Consider the following 24,518-nt stretch of genomic DNA (forward strand, 5'->3'; position numbering starts at 1 on the left):
AAGAGGGAAATTCTGTATAAAGAACTATAGTAGATTTTCTGTCTAATAGTTTGTGTTCAAAGGGAATTCATAAGTATTCTGAATACTATTTATAATGTTTACACTATCTTCAGTGTTTTGTGTACATTAAATGTTTCTTTACTGAGAAACCGTGTGGCCTACTCTGAACTGGAAAGGGACCAATAAAGGAATACTAAAACCTTCACTTCTTGTTTTACATACAATAGCCCAAGTGTTTAACTCCATAGAATGCTTTTTAAAAAGTCCTGAAAAGACAGAGGTCTCTGAGCTGGTCCTTACTGCTCAAAAAATAGTTGTTTTTTAACAAGGGATATCTCAAAGGTATTGTGATGACCTTGCCTAGGCAGCTTGTCTACTTAAGTGCCACTTAAGATTTTTAGCTACAAACTTAATGGAGATAAGATATTTCAGTTTTACTGTGATGTAACATGGGATTTGTCAGCCCAGATAGGGGTACACTCCTGACCTTGCTTACGTGTCTTGCTTACCTCAAGTGTCTTCACTTACCATTCTCCAGTGAAATAACTATCCTGCCAGGACAGCTTATCCTTCAACACGCTGGGAGCCCGTTAGTAGAAATCCTGTGTACCCAAAGAATTAGGTCCTCCCTGGCTGAGTACATCAAGCTCCAAGTGGTCAAGGGCATTAAACAAAACATCTCTGACAGCACTTTGTGTTTTTAAAATGTATTTCATGCTTGTGATCTTATCACAATACTGAAATGTGTACACATGAGTTTATTGTTTCTCACAGATTCTTTTGAATTACAACATACCCTATTTTTTTTCCAAAAAACAATCATAAGGGGAAAAAAACCCCACTGTAATAAACATCAGTGTGGAAGATAAAGGAGAGGTTTCAGTAAATATTCTGTTGGTTTTTTAACACATAATCCAATATCCTGTATTTTTTCAAAATTGATATTATTTTTGTGCTGTTATATTTCCTGTTCCCAGTAACTATGACCTAATTAACTGAAATGAAAATTGATCTCCATTGGTTGTATATGGGCAGATTTTATTTATATTATGTAGTAAAGGAAATTCTGTAGGATATTGAAAGAAAATGGGCAATATTAATCCCGGTCCCATTGAAGTTAATGGTAACACTCCGAACAACCCCGGTGGTGCAGGATCAGGCCCATCATTTATGTGCTGAAGATTTCATTGTACTCTATGACATTAGTACATTAAAAAGTGTTGCATGCATCCCACAAAAATCTCATTTGCTACATATTTAGCTACTCTAAGAAATGTATTTGTGTGAGTTGCATGATAAATGTCAAAAAATTAAAATATTACAAAAATATGCTATAATTCAACTTTATTTCTGGATCAGGTTAGTAGTGTATCCACAAACAGCAATAATAATCCATAGATTTTCACTGAACAATGATTTCTAATTTTAAGAATTTTCAACAGCCAGTTATAACCCTATAGTAAAATTCTTCTCTCTCCCATACTCAAACCATCACAGCTCACACTATATACAGACATCTCTTTATACAGATACTTTAAAAACTATGTGCTAATTGCTTAACTGCAACACAATGTCATCAACATATCTCCATCCAACGCATTTCCATTCTGCAAAAGGTAGAAAGGTTGAAGTTACTATGCACACCATGAAACAAGCCCTTCAACTGTCTGAATGTTATCAAGATAGTCCAACTTGTGGACATCAAGGAATAGTAAAAACAAGAATTGCACTGATATCAAAATACTATTGCCCAGGAATGGCAAAAGATATCAAGGACTGAATATGTACAGTAATGAAGCAAAACCCCCTAATTTAAATTTAAATACAAATTTGAAATTTATGTTGCAAAGAAAGCTATTTAACCATTTGGTGTGAAAATGTGAGCTCCATTCCCATGCAATAACATTTTAATACATGAATATTAATACCATCATATTCTCTCCAAACCATGCTGAGAGATGTCTGCATTTCCAGAAAGTAGGAATGGAATTAAATTTGGATACCACCTTGAAAAACTTTTAAAGTTAATTTTGAACTCTCCTATTTCTACTATCTATCTTTCCATTTTTTAAAAATCCCTTACATTGTCAATGCATTAGGAATGTTCTCAGTGCAGGTTACATACACATGACACAAAGTCTTAGTCACGTCCTTAAAAAACAGAGAGGAAGCTTTGAAGGAATGTCCAAGAAAATTATTTATTGTTATTTGTGTTTATCATTGCTACACAATTAGGCCTCCAATTGGTGACATGTGCAATGCATATGGATGGCATGACATAGTGCAACAATATCCTCTATTGCTCTTTGCGCTGGCACATCATATTTATGCTGATTTATTCTTGAAGGACTTTTTCTATCCCTATCTCTATATTTCTTTACTTTCTTAAGTAAAGTGGATTCTGATTGTATGGTTGTTTAAACCACTGTGAAAACCACATCATAGTGTTTACTCTGTTTAGTACATATGGGTGTATTAAGAAAACATATTAGGAGAGATCCAAAGTGTAACCTGTACCCCCGCATACAGGCCCAGAGGCCCTGGGAATTGGTAGGAATGGATTTAATGGGGCCATTACCAGTAACAAAGGAAACCAGTACATATTGACAGCTACAGATCATCTTACAAAATGGGTGGAAGCATCTCCACTTAGAAATAACACAGCACATGAGATAGTGAAGAAAATCAGTAAAATTATAAATTGATTTGGATGGCTAGAGCAGATACTGACTGTTCATGGTTCTGACTTCAATAATGAGGTAATGACTTATTTTTGAGATTCTTTTCACTATTTCTTCAACTATACAATCAGGTCATAGATACTCAACGGTGAACCTCGGCTTCATTGCTTTCCTGATTATTTTTTTTAAGGAAAATTGTTGCTGACAACTTTTTCTATGTATCTTCTCACAGCCACAAATAAATAAATAAATAAATTGCAACTTGATTTACTAACATATTTATTTTTCCACGTAGTAATACTAAGAGATGGGATAGGAAACCCTAGTACTAGCACACAATATCAACAGGAAATAGGGAGAGGAACATAAATGTGCACATTGCCAAAGGAAAGTTTACAGCATACATTCTTTCCAGTTTAACCTTGCCTTTGGTGAAAAAAATGGGGGTAGAACATAGCTTCAACCTATTCAACCCAAACACCAACAAATCCACCCAATAGTAATTTTAGGGAATTTTTTTTCCAGAGGTAAAGGTAAGTAGACAGGACCATTCTGTAAACTGTGTAGTGATAATAAATCTTCAAAGTCTTTTTACTGTATCACATGTGAAATGAAAAAAAAAATCATTGCAATGCCCAGCTTACACCTTGTTGATTCTATGTATTGTCTGTCTCAGTCAAGATGTTATATTAACTATTTCTTTGCACAAACTAATCAATCATTACTTTTTTACAAAGCGTTGTGGAAATTGGTTGACAGCAAGTGTAATTGGAATGAATTTCTTTGTTTTTTTTCTCCTTTGAGCTCTAAACCACACATGACAACCAAAATGTCACCCTTTCAAACTATTACATGGTCATGAAACAAGGTTTCCAGACCAAGTTCAGACCAGGTTTATAATTACACTGTAAGTGTATATAAATACTATCAGCTTTCATGTAAATATGTTAGTTTGTGATTCTCCATTTCTTGAATACAACACCTTCTCCATTTATTTACAAAGCCACAAGCTTTCAAGGAATTCAGTGAAAAATACTACAGAGTACAGTATTAATCTGAAACTGCAATCGATGTTGACATTGCATAGGTTGTTAGTAATATTTCTAAAGCATAAAAAAACCCAAGAAGTATACTATGCTAGAAGAAATTTCTAAATATGGGAAAATAACATGCAAAGTTGGGGAACACATTGTGTTACTGAATGCAAGAAGGAGAACAAGAAAGGGAGGGATACTATAATGTATTTATCAAGGACCATACAAAGTTACCATTATTGTAGTAATAAATTTAAAGTGGAAACCTTATAAGGGAAGATTTTAGGATATATATACAGTATCTCTCACTTAAAACCATATAAAAAGCCACCAGCATTAGATACTGAAAAGAAATTGTCAAAGGAAAACATCCAAACAGACGTGGGTGACACTGAGAACCCAGTCCCCTCAGCCATTATTAGAAAAATGGGTGGTGATGTAGCAGAGAACCCTGATAACAGCAGTGTGATAAACTTGGAGGTCACAGACACAGAAGAAAATGAATGTATGGCAGCAGAAGAAAAGAAACAAGTAACAGCAGAAGTTGAAAGCAGCAATCCAATTGATACTGATGACATGTTTCTGGAAGATATGGAAGAAAAAGAATGGTTTCACAAAGGTAATTGTTTACCATGTCGGTGTAATTTTTAAATATTTTGATAATATACTTCAATTTATGAAGTATGGTTAAAGGTTTTGAGGTAAAAATATCAACAAATGACAGCATACACAATGGTGAAATAGAGAAAAAGGAGATTGTTTTCCGTGCTAATGTGTGTTACATTTCTTGTCCAGTAACATTTGTGCAGACTCACAAAGTTACAGCCAGAGTGGAGGCAAAAGTGAGGAAAAACGAGTTTGCACGGCCCGTCATGTCATGACCTGATGACAAGAAGCTGGCTGGGTGGTAAGGTAAATGTAAATAACAGTAAACATGGAGGGCAACTGGACTGAATCGTCAAATGTTTTTGAAACAATAACTTTTTCCTCATTGTCTAATGTAGGTGATCAATGTGAATTTGAGTGTGTTGTTGAGAAAACAAGCAGAAAGGTAAGCAACTTCTTGTGTTGCTACATGGAAATATTAATTATATCAATAATGAAATGGTCAAAATAATGGTCTTAAAAATATTCAAGTCCAAATAGCATGGAAGTATGAATATAAACCAACAGCTGCAGCAGTTTGCTGTATTTCCTGTTGCCAAATGTGTATTCAATAGTATTTTGATATATATACCTGAGGTACAGTACTTGATATGCTGAAGGCAACATTAGTTTTACTATAGAGTTCAGTGGGGCATTGACTCCAACACGGTATCTGCACTGGTTAGTCAGTTTTTAAAGCAAGTAAGATAGAACATGTGGGTATTAAAAATAAAGAAATGCTTGTAATGTGTGTTCCATATCAACTTATTTTTAACAGTGAGTACCCCTTCTAGGTATGTATTTATGAACTACATTATATTCTTTGTGTGACAGAATGATTAATTCGTTTAATACAAGCTTATGCCTAAACAAGCATAAGCCATGCCATCTCTGGAGTAGTTTCCACTAGCATTCTGTCAGGGAGACCGAGAAATGAAATTTGAGATGGTAAATGTTAATAATTTTTCATGCCCACCCTGGAGGCAAAACATATTATAATAAAGGCAGCTAAGCACAGTCTTAAGTAACAGTAAATACAATGTGATGTAAGAGAATTAATAAAAGTAAGCAGGTACTTAAGCAATTATTTAAACTGGAAAATACAGTATCATCTCGAGCATGTAGTTTACTTAATTGACCAGTATAACTGCAGATTTTTTCTCTTTTTTTAAATGAAACACAGAGTGGAATCATGCAAAATTATATACTTCCTTACAATGCATTAGGTCATTGGATTGTTATGGTAAAATATTTTCCATCCTTATTCTTTGGGATTATCTCAACTAAGGTCATTCAAATACAGCTAGTAGCTGTGATGTTTTTTCCTGTATTATTATTGTGGGTTTTCAATAAATTGAATAGATGCAAATAAAAATAAACTTTGTTGTAAGGTTTGGAATTATGCAAACTGCAGTTTAAGAAATAAAATGCTAGTTTGAAGAATTTTTTATTGTGTTGATAATGTATATTTAAACAATATACACTGTAGTGTTTTAACAGAGGCACTCACAATATTACTTTCTCATGGGTATTAGTGAGAAATTACAAATGACATTATCTATATGCATTGTTTTGAAAAATTCTAAAATTGTTTAAATTATATGAACAGTGACATATATGTATGTATATTTACACTTACAGTTAACATTAATGGAAACAAAAGAAATGTTAATAACTGAACCCATCTGTGATGAGACGAGATATGAAAGAAACTTGCTGAGAACTGGTACTTATTTCTGTAGCTAACATGAAGTGTTAGTATCATGTGGTTTTCAATAAATGTGATTTAACAACAATATAAGAGAGTACGTTCCTGATAGCTACAGATAAAAATGAGAATAGCACATACTTGTGCTTACTCTCTTTAATACTAGACATTGATTGAATTGGTAGGATTGGTAATCAGTCTCCACCTCCTCTGATAGAATGGAAGGAAGGATGATGATTGTCACACTGTCTGGAGTGGCTCACGACGATGAGTGCCAACCTCAGGGCAGACTCTCAAGAAGCCCCAAACTGGTTGTTTATGCTATAACTAGATTTCACCCACCCAGTAAGAAATGTGAACTACTAAAGCACTAAACAGTCTTACTGTGGTGTCACAAACTGTCCCCTTGGGCATTCCAGTTCATCTCGCCAGCCAGGCAAGCTAGACGTAATGCTCTACACCAAAGATCACCAAATATTCAGGTAACTCCCTGTCCCAGGAGACCTAACACTTACCCCAGGTTAATTGGTATCTTAGAGCTCAGACCAAAGACAGCACTGTAGCCAAACCTATAGTAAACTATTTATGGATTTATTAACTAAGAAAAGAATTAGAATTATTACAAAGTTAAAGGTGGCAAGCAAGCATACATACAAATGAGTTAGTCTGTGGTTTTACAAAGTGATACAGTTGTAGTGATCTGTTAGCTCTAAATGTCTTTTAGGGCTAACCCAAACTGACCCTGGGGATCTCAGATTCTGTTTCGTAGTTCTGGCCCTGTAAGAGTCAAACAGCAAAAGAGACGAAAAAGAATCTTGTCAGCTGTTTTTAATTTCTTCTTCCAGAATTCAAGCCCTTTTGCACACAGCCTCTTCATAGGTGCAATGGGATAATTACCAAGGTCTTTGTATTGTGATGTTCCACAGTGGCACACTTATTTTTGATAGGCCTTCTTGAGGGGCAGGAGATCCCTCCTGCCTGGTTCACAGTTTGTATAGTTACAAAGCAAAAACTTAAATGTTACCGTGTAGCATGTGATAAAGAAATTATCTGTGATGTTAAGGCATGCGGCAACTTACAAGCATTTCATAAGGTCTAAACACAAAACATACCCTCTTAACCATACTAACACAGAGACAGGTTCCCAGCAATTAATTTGTCAGTATTTGGCTGGGCCTAAAGCCTTGGCACAAGTTGGCCCCTGGCCTGCCAGCATCACAATGATGTCACAGAGGCTGTGGAAGGTCCCCCTTTCCAAGCAGAAGGGAGAGAACCAGTATGAAGTTCTAGGGGGCAAATTCAACTCTGAGAGGCCCAGACAGGCCCAAAGTATTGTTAAGAAGAGATGACCCTGGCAGACTTTTTACTCCCTTGGAGTTGTGCTCCAGGCCCTAGTCCTGCTTTATTCCTTAACTAGGGAAGAACTTTCTCTCTTCAGGATTGGTAGAAGCAGTATGTTAGGTGCTTTTTACAACGACATCTCTTCATTTCTTCTCCTGACAGAATTTTCTAGTACCCAGGACCACATACTGCTTTGTGACAACTAATTAATAATACTTACTAAGTCTACAGCAGCTGCTGCTTTTGTACTGGTGCCATCTATAGAATGTACACATTAACTCTCTGAGTTTTCCCTTGTACAAGCTAGTCTGTGTCCTGGGTCCCATTACTGCTACACACCATACAAGATAGAAAGCAAAACAAATAAATACACCACCTAGTTTCAGCGTTTTGACCACTTTGCTTTTCAAAGAAATAAGGATTAACAAGTGGCAATATAGCAAACATACATGTTCCATCTCACTATTACATGGGCATTGGTTGGGAATTTCAAATGAATAAACCTTTCTATGAACAAAAATACAGTACCAAGAACAGGAGACAGTGAAATATTTAGAAACTTCATCTAAATATGTTGTCAATTTTTTTACGAGTCTAACAAATTCTTTGTCTATTCAATAAAAGTTGAATATGTGTATTGGAGCCTTGTTACCATTCATGATTAACAGCAATACCCCAAGGTGGATTTATTTTAGTGTGAAAGTCTATAAAAAATGTTTATTTCTTCTAAATTATGGGCCTGCCCACAGTGAAGTCAATGAAAATCTTGTTATATACTTTAAAGTGACAAGACCCCAAACAAATACCATACCATTGTACATCTCACATGCTACAGTAGATTATACCTTAACCCCAAACAGATACTTGCTGAATTACATTTATAACTGTTACATGCGTATCAAAAGCTTTGGCACATTTATTAAACAAAAGTTAAAAAGTTTTTAATTGACTCTGAAGGATTTGCATTTGAGACAATTAATTAGAAACAAAAGGCCAAATTCTCTTCTCATTTATACCATGCAGTTTTACTGGAGACAATGGAGTTATGTTGGCATAAATCAGAGGAGGACCTGGAACACATTACATGCAGTACTAAAGTACCACCAACAAACATTTTACACCAATTATATTTAAAACACTCACTATTAAATAATGCCAAAATAGTCTAATCGGTTCAAATAGTGTTGATTTATATCTCAGGAAACAATATTTCTATGTACAGCTGCAATAGGATATTGGAATTTCCAAACTGGTATTCACTTGAATGTGTTTATAATACATATGTACAAGACATGGGATACTATCTACAAACTTAGCACTTCAGAGAACTCTTCCTGTTGAGCACGCTTCAATAGGGAAGCGATTCACCTATTTCTAAGGCAGTGTCTTATTTTTCCCTTTAATGTAAAGGCTGTCGTATTTATCATGGAACAGACCATTTTTTCATGTTTTTCATGACAATGTTACAAAAAGTCATATAATGTTGCATGTCATATAATGTCATGGAATGAAGAAGGTTAGTCACTTGCTTAAACATTTGGTTTTGGTGCATTTACAGGACTGTAAGATCCATTTATCTTTGCTTTCCTTGACATGTAAACCAATATTGCAAGCACAGGGATTGCCATTGGTGATAAACAAGAGAGCACAACAATCAGAGGAATCACATAATCTCTTTCTTCCACCATTTCTGCAAAACGAGAAAAAAAAAGAAGAGACAGAAGAAGTTGATTAAAAACTGTTACAAGTAGATATATGCACATCACTGTAAAGGCAATGCTACCGTTATGTTATCTTCCTCTCCTTCAGCTTGGAGCATATTATCTGACCCCTTTGAATTCTTTCACTGGATTCCTCTCTCTTACTGCATCACATTCAAGGTCTTGTCCACATGTACAAGGCCCTCTGTAATCTTGGTACATCTACATCTCTGATCCCATTTCCCTATTTCCTCACCCTACCCTCTTTCCAATCTGTTCATCTTTCTGTTGCCATCATCTCCTGACTCCTTCCACACTGGGTTCGCACTTTTTATAGTGCAGTTCCCTATGCCCAGTGGTGTCTATCGGACAAAGATTTGCACAGGGGAGCTCTAGCTTTCCTGAGCTCCACTTATGCTCAATAATTCAGGGTATCTTAGAAAGTGCCCCCCAGTACTGTGCTCCATGATGTTCTGCCCTGGAGCTCCAAAATGAATGTGAACATGTGCATGATATAGTCTGGGGCACTGAAGCAGTTGTTCCACATTGATCCTGCTCTGAAAGAGCTATCCACCCATGTTAATAGCTATGAATGGGTGAATTGACTTTATTATGGTTTTAGTTTCTCATATTTCTGAGTACAGCAGTGCCCCAGCCATTGCAATGGGACAGATCCTACTGCCTTCAACTGGAACACGCACCTGGTTCTCATCTGCATCACACTCTCCCTTCAAATCCCTTCTTAAAACCCACTTCTTCAAGCAATCTGTCTTGCATTCTCTTCTTCAGTAAACACCTTCCCTACCAACTTAATTGTTGCTCAGTGTCTTGGGTTTGTTAGTCTTAGGTAAGTTCAGGCCTGTTTGGCACAGTGCACAATAACACATGTTGTAAGCAGACTGCTTCAGGGACGACCAGGAGGCATTCTCATATCGAAGACAACATTAGTTTTACTATAGAGTTCAGTGGGACCATGACTCCAACATGGTATCTGCACTGGTTAGTTAGTTTTTAAAGCAAGTAAGACAGAACATGTGGGTATTAAAAATAAAGAAATGCTTGTAATATGTGTTCCATATCAACTTATTTTTAACAGTGAGTATCCCTTCTAGGTATGTATTTATGAACTACATTATATTCTTTGTGTGACAGAATGATTAATCCATTTAATACAAGCTTATGCCTAAACAAGAATAAGCCATGCCATCTCTGGAGTAGGCTGCACTAGCATTCTGTCAGGGAGACTGAGAAATTAAATTTGTGAAGATAAATGTTAATAATTTTTCATGCCAGACAGAGTGCCTCCAGCAGCTCTCCAGCACACAGCAGAGCACTCTTTATCTCTTTTTGTGGGGTGCAGGATTCTTCTCCCTATGTGCCAATCTTGCTCTGCAGACTGGTGCATAGAGGAAGTGGGGCTATGCCTGCCTTCTCCCCACCTCCCTTGAGCCACCATGCCACTTTGGGGTAGCATTACTAAGAGTATTAGTGCTGTATAGGAGACAATTACATTACTGATATTCACTAGTGAACTGTTCTGTTTTTCACCACTAACATTGTGTATCTATGTGTGGGTGAACAGTACACTAGCTGTGCTAACAGCAACCTTTCAATCACTGGAGCATAACAATACAAGTAAGTTCAAAGCAACATATATACCTACCTACAACAGTTATCTCAATCACATCAGTGTTATTTCCAGTCTCATTGTAAGCAACCAGGTATATGCCTGGGGAATTTTTGATGACTCTATAGAGTGTAGAGGTGTCATTCTGTGACGAGAGGATGGTTGTATTGCTCGGATGGATCTTTTGCGGGACTGTCTGTGGAGGTGAATTACTAGAAGTTGTACTCATAATAGTGATATTTTCCCCTTCATCAACATTGTCTGATGGAGACATTAAGTCTGGAGTATTCTGGGGAGGAACTAAAAGGAAAGAAATTGTCGGGTAAGATTTAAATGCAAATGTAGAGACTGACATTCTGCAACAGGCTCTCAGGGCCTTAATTCAGCTGAATGAGTCACCACAATCTTTTCTTTAAAATCGACTTGATCACTAGCTAAAGGTACTCTCTAGTCTTCTAGTCTGCTGGCAGGAAGGATATTTTATTAATTGATGGACATAGCACCCTTCACTTTATACCGAACTTTTTTTCTTTAATTTAAAATGATTATGTATATTCATGAAAGGAGGAAAATAGACAAGCATAGCTTCTGAAGTCCTCATTCTACAGGAAACTGGCACAGCAAAGGCAAAGACAAAGGAACAGAAGCTAAAAAAGAACATGTTTGCCCAGCCTTCAAACACGTGACCTTTCTCTGAGAAAGTCATTAGGATTCCATGATTTCAAACCCTGTTTTGCGGGACCCCAGTGTAAGGGACTGTTAAAAGATTTTGGAGAACAATTGTTTTCTGATGTCTGGATCTTTCTGGAGAACAGTCTTCCTTGTTGATCCATTCCTACTAATTATATATGACAAGACTCTGGGTAACTCACTACATGACACACACAACATTAAAATCCTAGAGAATGGCAAAAAATGACCCCAAAATCTAGAGTCTGAAGAAGTTGGCTGATATTTTAGACCATGTTTTATGCCTCTGGCAAAAACAAACAAACCCAACTTCATTAACATAGAGAACATTATTTTAACTGACTTTTGACATCAAGCATTATGTTTTTAAATTGCTGTCCGAACTCATTGCTGGATTCACATTCATACATTTCTGCATCCTGTAGCTGAGCCCCATTTATGGTACATCTGCCACTTTCACATACTATGAGCATGTCTACACAGCCCATGGCAATGAGCCTTTCAGCCTGGGCTGACAGCCTCAGGCTCATGGGTATTGTGCTGTTTCTTAAACATTGCTGTGTGCCTATTGTGGCTTGGGCTGGAGCTCGGGCTCTGAAGCTCGACTCTCTCCCTAAGGCTCAGAGCTCAAGTTCCAGGCCAAGCCACAATTTAAACATGCTGCCTACACAGCTATTTTTAGTGCAGTAGCTCAAGCCCTATGAGTTTGAGTCTGTCGCCTCAGCATGGAGGCTTTCTGCAGGCTGCCAGTGGCTGTGTAGATGCACTTGATGGAACTCTAGTGATTTAGAGAGCTTTGCATGAAGTAAATTTTACCCTTAATGACTAAGGGGCATTCTTGGCATCACAGAAGTAAAAGGCAAAATTCTCACAGATTTCAGTCTGAGCAAGATTAGCCCTAAAATTTCGAAGCAAGGCTTACAATGTATCATGTTGTACGCACCTTGAACAATTAAGTCCACAGTTTTTTTCTCTCTTCCAAACTGGTTAACTCCTTCACACTCATAAAGCCCCAAGTCTTCAGCCTTTACATTATTTATAGTTAAAGTTGCATTTTCAGAAAGAAACTGTGACACTCCACTGATCAAATGCTTTGTCCAGAAGATCTTTGGAGCTGGATTACCATAGCTGGTACATGTCATTGTCACAGCTCCCCCTTCTTTCACTGTGGTGGAGGGGGTGACAGAAACTGTCGTATTTCTTGGTCCATCTAAAACAAAGGATCCATTATTAGTTATTAATAACAGGAACAAAGAGAGGGTGTTTTATTAGGTGCTAGACACTGAAATCCTCTATTTAGCCTCAAATCAAATACAACACAGATAGCTGTTGAGCTTCAGTGCAAGCCCTCCTTAGCCAATGTGCCTCAGTCCTGACCAAGAGGGTCTGTTTACATGGATGGGAGGGCAGTACTGTCTCAATCCCCACTCAGTCCTAGACCTAAGACTGCCACCACTCTGAGGGCTAAATGGGGACTAGCCCTTACGCACTGCACATTGGGACAACTCCCCTCGCCTTTTGTATAAGGGCTACTCATTCACAGCCCCTGTGCTCAGGGGACCACAGAGAATGTGACTTACGATAGATTATGATATATTTGATTTGTGCCTGCAGGGAGGTGGCAGATTTCCTATACTCTCACATTTCTGCCTGCAGTCAATTGCAAGTAGCATACTGGGCCCTGATCCTGCAATGAGTTCCTTGGGTGCGCAAGGATCTGTCCAGAGGATGCTCATTACAGGATTGAGGCCTTAGAGGCTAGAATGACACCCTTTTGGAATGTTGACCATGAATTCTACTGTATATTTGTTTTTGTGACGTTGCTGTCCAAATGTAGTTAAACTGGATTCATTATAGGGATAACTTTATTGTATACACCTCCCATCAGACATGTGAATCCCATTATGAAATTTCCTAATAGTGCTGTATAGGGTTGGAAAAGAATTAATAAATAATGGTGAAGCAAGGGACTCTGACTTGTCATTGTCTGATTGCTTTGATTGATGCAATGCACCGAGGTGTCTTGGCAACAATCTTATGTTTTAAGTAAACAATTAAGTATTATAGAGAATGATCCTGCAGTTCTTTTTCAGAGACTGAACTTGAGTTTTGCCAAAGGCAGGACCTGCAGGACTGGGCCTGTCATAAGAAGAATATAGTTGAAAGGCATAGGGACAGGAGAAAAGATTCAGGTGAGATTTCAAAGAGGTAGTCAATGAAACAGACAATAGATGACATCTTTAATTCATCATATTTTAAACTTTACTGGAGGAAATGGTCTCTAAAAGAAATTCATACATTGCAAAGACAACATTTGACACAAAATTTATTTAAATGTCGATGGCTCAGCAGGTTTCATAAAACAAAGTCACATATGTTGGCAGCCTGGTGCATACACAAACCACCTGGAAACATAATTACCTGGCAGATTTTGGGAGCAGCACAGGGCTCCTGAGCAATGTGCCATACACAGCTACGTGTATAGTGGCATTCCAGTCTTAAAGGAGGTTATTGTTTAGGGTGACTACCATATTCACATGGAGCCAGAGAGGCTCTTAAGTGCCTGTTTCAGAGAACAGTCTTAAATGTAGGTTGGGTGAGTCACCCAGAGGACATAGGAGAAATTTTACCCACACTGGGTCATTGACTGGGGGGAGCTATGTATATGTTTATCTCAAGGAAACACTTCAGATACTAGGAAACGTTTCAAAAGCAGTGATGTCAATGGAGCAGTGAGGACAATGGAACAATTTTCCCAGAGAGCTCAGTGAGGAATCAACACTAGAGGTTTTCCAAGAGGAACTGCTTAGAGCCAAATTCTGCTCCCCGATATATGCATGTGGATCCCATTGACTAAAATGGGAATTACATGGGCATTCAAGGGAAATTTTTCAAAAAAGCACCTCTGCTTAGACAGTTATTGGTCTCTCTGATTCAGACTGTGTGTGTTTGCCCTCTGACTGAATTCTGCACCAGCTACCAAAGAAAAGGCGAGAGGAATGAGCCACAGTGGTGGTTCTGAAGGTTTACGTGTATTGCTTTTTTCCCACTGTTACTAAATGCAACAGTTAACTTTAATAACACAGGGTGCTCCATGTGGAGAATGCTCATTGAAGTCAATGGTTATTCTTCACATGAAGGGATTACAGATCTGTGCCCAGAGATGATACGACCTCAGGGCCATGTCCTATCCTTGATCTTTGTGCAGTACAGTCACTGACATCAGTGCGAGATCCAGCATGGATCAGGAGTACTTTTGTTTATATCCCTAACTTTGTAGCCCTAGCCCATGAATCCTACTGTAAAATTTAACCCCTAATATAAATATACTTACAGTTTACAGTCAATCTCTGCGAAGTCTGTCTTTTCTTGGGTTCAAATTCCATTTCATCAATCGGTAATTCAGCCACACAAGTAATTGCTTTCCCAGTGTCTTCAAAGGTGGGGATGAAAGTCAATGTCAGATGTTTTGTCTCTGTGGTTTCGGTGTGTTCTTCATGATAAAACTCTTTCGTGCCAAGAACAGATTCATCTTTCTCCAGCTGCATCTTCAAACGCTCAGAAGGATACACTTTGGGAACCATACAGGTGATACTGGCTTTTTCCCCAACAGTCATGGGTGTGCTGATCTCAATGACTGGATCACTGGGAAAAGCTGAAAGAACAATACCAGTTACTTTTTATTAGAGACAGGTCAAAGAGACAACCATTGAAACTAGAGACAGAATTAAAAACCCCTCAAGTTTGTTCATATGTGTTCACGACTTGTGTTTTGATTTAGTCCACTACAGTAAAGAAATATGGGTCCATATTTTGGGTTTTAGACTCTCCAGACTCTTTGCCCTGACACACTCAAAGTTGGAGGTTTTAGAATCTGGGATAAAGATTGGATCCATCTTTCCTTTTAATACATGTCCATGTTAAAAACATAATGGCATTTTATGAAAAGTAGAAAAATACTGATCTTTTTTAACGGATAGAATTAGAAAATAACAGCTACCATATATATATATATATATTTTTTTTCTTCTAAATTAGTGACAGACAACAATAATACTGTTCTTACAAATAACTGGAATAAAAAGGCATAGCATGTGCTGTATATTCATTTAGAAGGCCCAGAATCTATTAATTTTAATTATTACCCCCAGCAGCTCTTAGATGTGGCTTCCAAATAACAATAGTTACCATTAAATATAAAAACCTTCCTATATCAAGCCAAAATATTAAGGTATATAGGACTGAATTGTTCCCAACGAACTCAGTGACAAAACATTGATTTCAGTGGTGTAGGAGCATGCCTTGTATTTGCAGCTAATATAGTGGCAGGCAGAGAGAATTTACAAAATCTCCGTAATCTGAGCCAACTCCTGTTCACTTCACAAGAGTAGGTTTGTTGGAGTCAGTGGAACAATTTGCATCAGCAAAGTAGCAAAGTGGGCAGGATTTGGCCCTAGGGGTCAGATCCAATACCCACTGATGTCAACAGAAAGACTTTGATTGACTTCAGTGGGCTTTGGATTAGGCCTTTAATACACCATTTTTCCCCAAACATTTCTACCCAGAGCATATTTTTTTCAGCTTTTTGAACACTTCAGGGGGACTATCTTCTGGCTTTCATATACTCTGAAGAAAATGCCAAGAGCAAATAAAACCAGGAAGACTAAATTCATTCTAGGTAGCCTAGTTCAAGATGCCTAATAAGAAATCCCTGCACCAATCTATGACCCCTACCAGGAAATATATGTTTAAACATACCAGAGTTGTTGTGCTAGGGATATAATTGACCCCTCTTTGTAGGAATGATTAATAGCATTTATTATGAATGAGCATTGCACCAATGTCACATATAAAGGGAATAAATCACTTACAGTAAACATCAACCTTGATGCTTCTTTCTTTTTTCACATGGTCACAAAATGCACTGCAGAGATACTCATTGTCATTCCCAAAGCCAACAGGATCCATAGTTAAGATGGAGCGGCTCCCCTTGCTGTTCACGGACCCATCTAGGGGCTTGTCCAACTGGCTTCTCCAAGTGAAACTTGGGGATTCACAGCCAGTAGTACTACAGGTCAGCTCAAGTTTATCTCCAATCTGAGCAGCAACATTGTATTCAGGTGTAATCTCAATTTCAAAAGCTTTCGCTGAAAAAGAGAGAAAAATGCAAACTCAGAAGCATTCATTGCTCATGTTCTCCTTTGCACCAGCTATCTAGTAAAGTATATGAGATTATTAAAGCCTGCCTCTAGTTTCACTATTTTTAAACTAATAGTTGTGTAGGGCAAGTTAAATTAATAATACTTAGCACTTAAATAGTGCTTTCCCTCTCCAAAATACTCTACACACATTAACTAATCAACTGATGAACAATGTAAATCCACTGAAGTCAATGGAACAACATGACTTTACACCAGCTGGGATCTGTCTCTAAAACTTTGCAGCAGACTGATAGGTAAATATCTTACCAAGGGAGGTTATAGAATCACCTTCACTGCAGATATACTTGACTGATATCTATCAGGGATGCTTCAGGGATAATAAAATCAAACCTACAGTGATGTGCTAGGGATCTCTTCTAACTGAAACAATTCTATGAGTCTATAGTGCAAATCAAACTAAATTACAAAATGACTGCATTACTACAGAAGTAGCAATAAATTTTTTCTTGCTATTTAAACAGAACATCTTAACTGAGCTTAACACATTTTTATTACTGAAATGCAAAATCATTTTCTGTAAAGAGAAATGATTCTGAAATAAAGGAAAATGCAAATTAACTACAACAATTCATTATGCAACAAAACAATAACTCACAAGTCACAAACACCAGTAAAAGCACTGTCACTGATGGAATTATTCTTCCCATTTGTCTAAATTTTTGCAATTGATATATTATGAAAAGAAAGCTAGCTCCAAACCCCGGCTCTCTGTTCTCTCTCAAGAAACACCGTGTGAGTCTGCAGCTCTGAAAATGACAGTTGTAACAGTTACTCAGCTATTTATAACAATTCTGGTTGGGGTGGAGTGTAGGAAATCTCTACATGGGGAAACCCACAGCGCAGTTAGGAAAAATCCCCCTGGAGGCTGTGTAGATGGTTTCAGCGCCCTCTGCTGCTTTCAGATACAGGATTACAATGTGTCTTCTTCACACTAATTCCAAAACTGAACTGGCAAAATAAATATACCGGAAATGGAGAATATCAAGAACAGCTCAGGGAAAAAAAATCTTTTCAAGCCCAGGATAAAATTAATTATTTTTGCATTGTTATTGCATATCACAGATATAAGGAGCAAAATAAGGACCTGATCATGCAGATGTTTAGTCATGTGAAAGAAGCTATTCATATGAGCAGTTCCACTGAAGTCAATGGGACTATTCACCTAGTTAAAGTTACTCACATGCATATTTTTTGCATGATTGGGTTTTATGAGGACAATGCTACAAACACTTGAGTAATTTTACTCAAGTGAGTTGTCCCTTTGAAATCAGCAGGACAACTTGCACGAATAAAGCTAAACAAACACCTGTGGTTTTGGGGAATGAGCTATAAGAATACGGAAATGAGTCAGGTAATGAAGGACTAGAGATGAGCTCAAATCAAAATCCTGGATCCTAACACCCCTGATCCAGATCCAGTCTTTGAGGCTCAGGCCAATCATCTACAGCTGAATAGAATGACTGTTGGATTGAGACTGATGGTTCCAGTAGGGCAACTGAACAGATTCATTGTTTTTAATGGCATCGGAAGAGCAATTGCCTCTAAAATGGCTCTTTTTTCTGAGACACCACAGATTGATTTCCCCCTAGACTGTCGATCTATTTCTGCAATCATACATTGTCCTATTTAAATAATGGAATCATAGACTCATAGACTCAGACTTTAAGGTCAGAAGGGACCATTATGATCATCTAGTCTGACCTCCTGCACAATGCAGGCCACAGAATCTCACCCATCCACTTCTATAACAAACCCCTAACCTATGTCTAAGTTATTGCAGTCCTCAAATTGTGGTTTGAAGGCCTCAAGCTGCAGAGAATCCTCCAGCAAGTGACCCGTGCCCCATGCTGCAGAGGAAGGCGAAAAACCTCCAGGGCCCTGCCAATCTGCCCTGGAGGAAAATTCCTTCCCGAGCCCAAATATGGCGATCAGCTAAACCCTGAGCATGTGGGCAAGACTCACCAGCCAGCACCCAGGAAAGAATTCTCTGTAGTAATTCATTTCCAACCCATCTAACATCCCATCACAGACCACTGGGCATACTTACCTGCTATAATCAAAGCTCAATTGCCAAATTAATTGCCAAAATTAGGCTATCTCATCATACCATCCCCTCCATAAACGTATCAAGCTTAGTCTTAAAGCCAGATATGTCTTTGCCTCCACTACTCCCCTTGGAAGGCTGTTCCAGAATTTCACCTCCTAATGGTTAGAAACCTTCATCTAATTTCAAGTCTAAACTTCCTAGTGTTCAGTTTAAATCCATTTGTTCTTGTGTCCACATTGGTACTAAGCTTAAATAATTCCTCTTCCTCCCTAATATTAATCGGTCTGATATATTTATAAGGAGCAACCATATAAACAACTGACAAATTTTAGGTTGTTAAACTGTAGGTGAATTAAAAAAAAGGTTGTCTTTTGTCTTTTAAAAGAAGCAATTTAAACTGACATCTTCCAGCTGTCATGCCCTTACTCAGTAATAGGGAGAGTGAACATGTTATGAACACAATGTTCCTATTTTCAGTGTTTTTGTTCAAGGGGTTATATGAGGCCAGTATTTAGCAAAGGATATTTTGGGGGACAAGCGCTGGCTAGTAGGAAGCTGTCATTAGAAACAAAGTAAAAGCAGATTTTCTGTGTCCAGTTTAAACTGAGAAAATGCCACTAATGGAAAATATTGAGAAGCAGAGTTTGCAGAATATCAAGCAGATAGTGCTTATTAATTTTTGTAGTGTTCAGTTTTTTATTCAGAGGGCATGCCCTTAATTGTCAAGTACAAGTGGCAAGAAATCCAGGACAAAAACGTAAAACAGGCTTTAAAAACTGTCTTTGATGAATTAATTAAGTTTAATATGTGATCATTTAACTGATAAGCTAATTTCTGTAAAACGTGGCTGTTATGTAGTGCTTATTTAATCTCTGGTCCTAATCCAGGTATCAAGGAATAATCTGCATAAAATAAATGAGAAAATATAGAAAAAATAAACACAAATCCATAAACTCCAAATATAAATAACAGTGAGCAAAGAAAGGTGCCACACTGAAATCCTACTTTTTGAGTCATGTAGATCATGAGGTAAACACATTATTTATTGGAGTTAATAATGGTTTCATTTTACTCCATTCAGGTAAGAGCAGTAGCAGCAGATACAAGGAATATGTAATGTGCTCCTGCTGGGCCCTAGAGACCGTGGCTTTAGCAGGAACCATTTGTCCAGGTTCTCTCTTGACTGCAGCTGCCCCTGGAATCCCTCCTACAGGGAAATTTTATTGCACAAGTTAATAAACTCCCTGGAACACTAAAATGATTGTATATTGTAATAAATGCATAAATCCCAGTAAGAATCTCAGTACCATGTCCAATAAGAGACAACAGCATCTATGTATTTAAATATCACAGATAATAAAAACACCAACACAAAAGGTAGGAAGCAAAAATTAGCTCCAAAGAGAAAATGGACATCTAGGTCAGAAAGGTGAAGAAAACCAGAAATACAGGAGTGTTAAAAGAGACAACCCACTAATTACCAAGAGAACCCTGGAAGAAGGAGACACTTGAGCTTAGAATCCCTAACCTGAAGTGAAGACCATGAGTTTGTCATTGTCATGGTTGACAAAAAAGAAAAATCCTCTCAGGAAATGGGAAGAGAAAAGGTTCTGGAGTATAGTCCTTACATGCTTGAAAACTCTCAAATCACAGAGCACAGACTGTGTGCAGTGTACAGTCTGGGTAATGGTGCTTGGACTCAACAAAAAAAAAAAAGATTTTTGAAGGGGAAGTAAAATTCCCCTTCTTAGCAAAGTTGCTGATACTTTGTCATCACTACAGAGGAGAGAGGTCATACATATGGTGATTCCAAAGTCTGGACTGTTCAGATACTTCCAGTGTAGATTTCCATGAAGGGCATGTTCTCAGTCCCCAGGAATGAGACAGCATAAAAGTGGTAGGGCATGTCGGCACCCTGAAAGCATTGCAAAGGAAAGCTACAAATGTTGGGGGATCTTTCATCAAATAACATGGAATGGGACATGTCGGCCTGATCCAACTGCTACTAAACTTAGTAGGACACTTTTGATTGACTTTGAAGGGAGCTGGATCAGGCCCTGAGCTGGTATGCCAGGCCCCGAGCCAACTAGACATCAGCCATATATTTAGCAGAGACAGCAAAGGTAACTGTACTGATATCTGGACAAATATGTTGCTGGTATCAGAGCAGTACCCATTTTACATATTGTTAGAGGAAGTGCAAGAGGCAGTGGTTCCTCACTACAGGAAGATCCTGCCGCTCAGCTGACTTCCACATTTGCCTTTCTGGTTCCTATTTTAAAAAGAAAAGGTACTTTATTGCTGCCACTGCCATCCCCAGCAGTGTGCCTGCCACAGGAGTCAAGGGAGTGCCACTTCTGCTTGGTGCAGGACTGGATCTCTGTGGAAGCAGATAGAGAATAGCTGACAGTTTTTAGGTGTTAACTTCAAAGGTTCAGATCCCACATGTCATTTGAATTAAAAATCTGGAGTGAGGTAAAAAAGAGAAGGGGCATTAAATGAGGATGAACACCACAGAAAACACTGGCAGGAATTCTGACATGACAGGCAGAGTGTAATGAGACCAAATATGCTAAGTGTTACAAGAGTTCAGTATAAAAGAGATGTCTGCATATATCTGATTAATTAAGAGATAAAAGGGCCAGTAGATAGTGCTCAAGTATATGCAGCATTGTTCCTGGGTGGGACCAATAAAACGTGTGCGCTGCAAATGGCTTCTTTGTGTGCAACTCTTAACCCTGTGTCAAAAAGCAGCGTTCTCGTTGCTTCTGGGCCCATGGCAAAGGATATCACGCAGGAGGGCAAGTTGACAAATATGCTAAATCTAAAAGTTCTAAGCTCTTTTGGAATTAAAGCTGTAGCAGTAGCAGGAGGCCAGGAAAATGCAGAAAGGTTGTGGCACTGCAGAAGCAACTTCATCTGAAAACATTTTCAACAGCCGGTTGCAGATCTGAGGCGTATCAACACGGCACGATTTCAGTTCTTCACATCAATTTGCTGGATGTCCCCGGTCCCACCCCAGCCTCTTGCTAGCAAGCTGCATGGACAAAAGACTGAAAGAGTTAAAATCCAGGACTGATGTGTCTTTCCACTATTTCCAATAATTGACATTTGCTTTACTCAAGGTTTGGAGGGGGAATCCCAGATGGTTGGTGTGACTGGAAAGGGGTTCACTTACAAAGTACATAGTACAAGTACACAGGGATTTTATCTCTGATCTGAAAACAGGACATAAAGCTGCTTTTCAGGAAACTGACATGGGACTTTTTGGCATGTAAAGAGAAGGAAAGGGAAGCTGCTACTGATGTAAAGATTCAGCATTAGCTTTAGTTCATGCTCCTATAACTTTGCTGAACAGCTACCTGATGGAGTTGAAGAGGCCAATTTGCTCAAGACATAAAAAAATAATCACAGGATACAGATTTATTTGATTAATTACTCTTGTAATCTGCATGTAAAGGAGGATAGTCTATTAATTGGCCATCATAACTAAAGGCTCAAATCCTATTGGACAGGGACCATGGAATTATACGGCACTCCCCATGTTAACAACTCTCATTTTATCACAACTCTCATGACATTTCATGTTTTATTTAAGCCCCAGCATCTGGAGCCAAGTGATTAGGTGAGAATCTCAGATTTTTTAAAAGTAGGTCTCTATTTTTTTATTTTTGCATCCCTCATCGCTGTGGAGAAATGCTTGAAAATGTGACCCAATCACACCCTGACAGCTCACAAACCAGAAGGCAAAATAAAAAACCCCAACATTCATTTTTACTTTTGTGAGGCTGATTCATGATTTTTGAAAGCTTGGGGTTGGCAATACTGCACTCCCCATTCTCTTGCAAGTCCTTTCCTTGTTCCTTCCCCATCCAGTTTCAGTACTGATGGCTTACTGGCTTACCGTAACATTAAATCTAATGTATTTTACTTAGTCCCCACATTTTCAGTGTGCTGCAGAGCTTTGTATTATAACCCATTGTTGCCTTGTGAAAGGTTTCAGGGGAAACATGGAGGGTTTGATTAGTGGGTAGGGGAAAGCTGAGGCTGCAGCACCTAAAAAAGCCTGGGAGGTGGTTTTGTGTTTCAGTGTCCAAGGCACAGTTGAGATTTTTAGTACTAGAGAGGGGATTAATCGATCTCTTTTCCCCTCCCCCCATGTTTTTCCAGGGATAGAAGTGACTTCAAATATGAGAGATGTGGGTTGAGTTTTAATTTCTTATTTTCCCTCCAGCAGCCCTTGACAGCAACTAACTGCTCTGCTGCACCCCACCCTAGCCCCACCAACAAGGGATATAGGATATTTCTGTTTGATCTTTCTGCTAAAAATGCCCAGCATTGAAATAGCTAACTGCATTAGCACATATAGCTCCATTCCAGCAAAGCACTTAAGCATATGCATAACTTTAAGGATCTGTGCTGTTTCATTGACTTAATCCATTGGTGCTTCTACCTCACCGACTGCTAGCCTCCACTGTAGCTGTGCTATTTTCTCTGACTCATTGCCATGGGCCGGTGCCTGGCTCCATTCCCAGATCCTGATGCTGCCCTCTGTATGGTTCCAGGAAGGGGAAATGTGGTACACTGCTGCTGAGTCAACTAGTCCCCTTTCACCTCACATTTTTGCTGAGATTCACATATAGATCTAAGTAAGCATAATTAGGTCGCATGGGCAACCCTAACTCAGTTCCTGTGTACACGGGTAGGGCCCATGCATTGATATGGAATCCACCCCTTATGGCAGAATTGTATTCCAGGTTGTAAGATATTATCTATTTAAAAAATTCTGAGGCAGTTTTTCAGGACTATTTCAATCCCTTTGCTCCCCAAGGAAATGCTGAGATGTGTGGAAGTGACATAGCTGGCTCATACATCATCCTCACCACACAACATAGTTGCTTCACTTTCCATTCCTGCCAGTTTAACAGAAAAATATCTGAAGGCATCCAGACTCAGGAAAAGGGACTATCAAAAGGAAAATAAAATTTAGGCGTTTACACATATGACAAAATAGATAATTTCTAATTAGGTTTTGTTCAGAGACACTGTTTATTTGATTAAAAAAATGCTGACATTTATATACAAAATAAATGAGCCCTCTGTCGCCTGAAAAAAATTCCCTGATCTCCATTCTAATCTATTGTTGTTCGCAGAGAGTGCAGGCTGTGGAAATTCCAAGTTTTAAGTTTCAAAGTGAGAAAGCAATGACTTTCATTAAGAAAGCCCTATCTAAAATTGGACTTCTGGTGCATATCCTGTTTTTAAACCCACATTGCCAGGAAAAGTACAATTGAAATTAAAAGACAATTTAAAAAGGAAATTTTATCAATTTGGACAGATTAAATTTCACTTTCTTTAATGGTGCAATAGAAAGGGTTTGTTTTGTTTTTTTAAATCACAAATATTTCAAGGCTTCAAAAATGGGAGTAACTGGGGGCAAATGTACTTAGCAAGCATGTGTGTGTAAGTGCCCAGTGCACACACAGTTCTGTCTTGATTTCTATACCAAGTGCATGTTAAAAAGCAGTAGTGGTATTGTACATGCTACTATATCATTTCCAACGGCTTATCTTTAAAACTGGTTTCATAATAGACTTATATGAAGAAATTGATATGGAAAATATTGCAAAATTTGCCAGATAAATTCTTAGAAAAACTAGATCTTTTATGCTGGGCTAGAAGCAAAGCCCTAGATCAAAACATGCCCTAAATTCTGTAAAATCTGACACCCCAGATTCAGACCTGAATTTTGCAAGTGGCCCTTGTCTTTATAAAGGTCCAGATCCAAACACTGCTAAACTTTCAAATTTTGCTGCTTGAGCC

General features: G+C 38.2%; 2 protein-coding genes across 2 annotated transcripts in view; one reads left to right on the top strand and one right to left on the bottom strand.

Moving 5' to 3' along the window:
- MFSD14A (major facilitator superfamily domain containing 14A) overlaps positions 1-24,167 on the top strand; it is a 187,379-nt gene extending 163,212 nt beyond the window's left edge. Inside the window, exon 13 of the transcript XR_012656254.1 lies at positions 24,150-24,167. The gene's annotated coding sequence lies outside the window, so the exon portion shown is untranslated. The remainder of the gene's footprint in view (positions 1-24,149) is intronic.
- VCAM1 (vascular cell adhesion molecule 1) lies at positions 7,473-17,379 on the bottom strand. The gene is made up of 6 exons (XM_032804980.2): positions 17,244-17,379; positions 16,298-16,573; positions 14,761-15,081; positions 12,370-12,636; positions 10,773-11,036; positions 7,473-9,099 (listed from the first exon to the last, which is right to left on the bottom strand). The coding sequence occupies exons 1-6, from the start codon at positions 17,293-17,295 to the stop codon at positions 8,939-8,941; spliced, it is 1,341 nt and encodes a 446-aa protein (XP_032660871.1). The 5' UTR covers positions 17,296-17,379; the 3' UTR covers positions 7,473-8,938.
- Positions 24,168-24,518: the final 351 nt, after the last annotated feature.

This window comes from Chelonoidis abingdonii, chromosome 7 (genome assembly GCF_003597395.2).
Source record: "Chelonoidis abingdonii isolate Lonesome George chromosome 7, CheloAbing_2.0, whole genome shotgun sequence".
NCBI classification, from domain to species: Eukaryota; Metazoa; Chordata; order Testudines; family Testudinidae; genus Chelonoidis; species Chelonoidis abingdonii.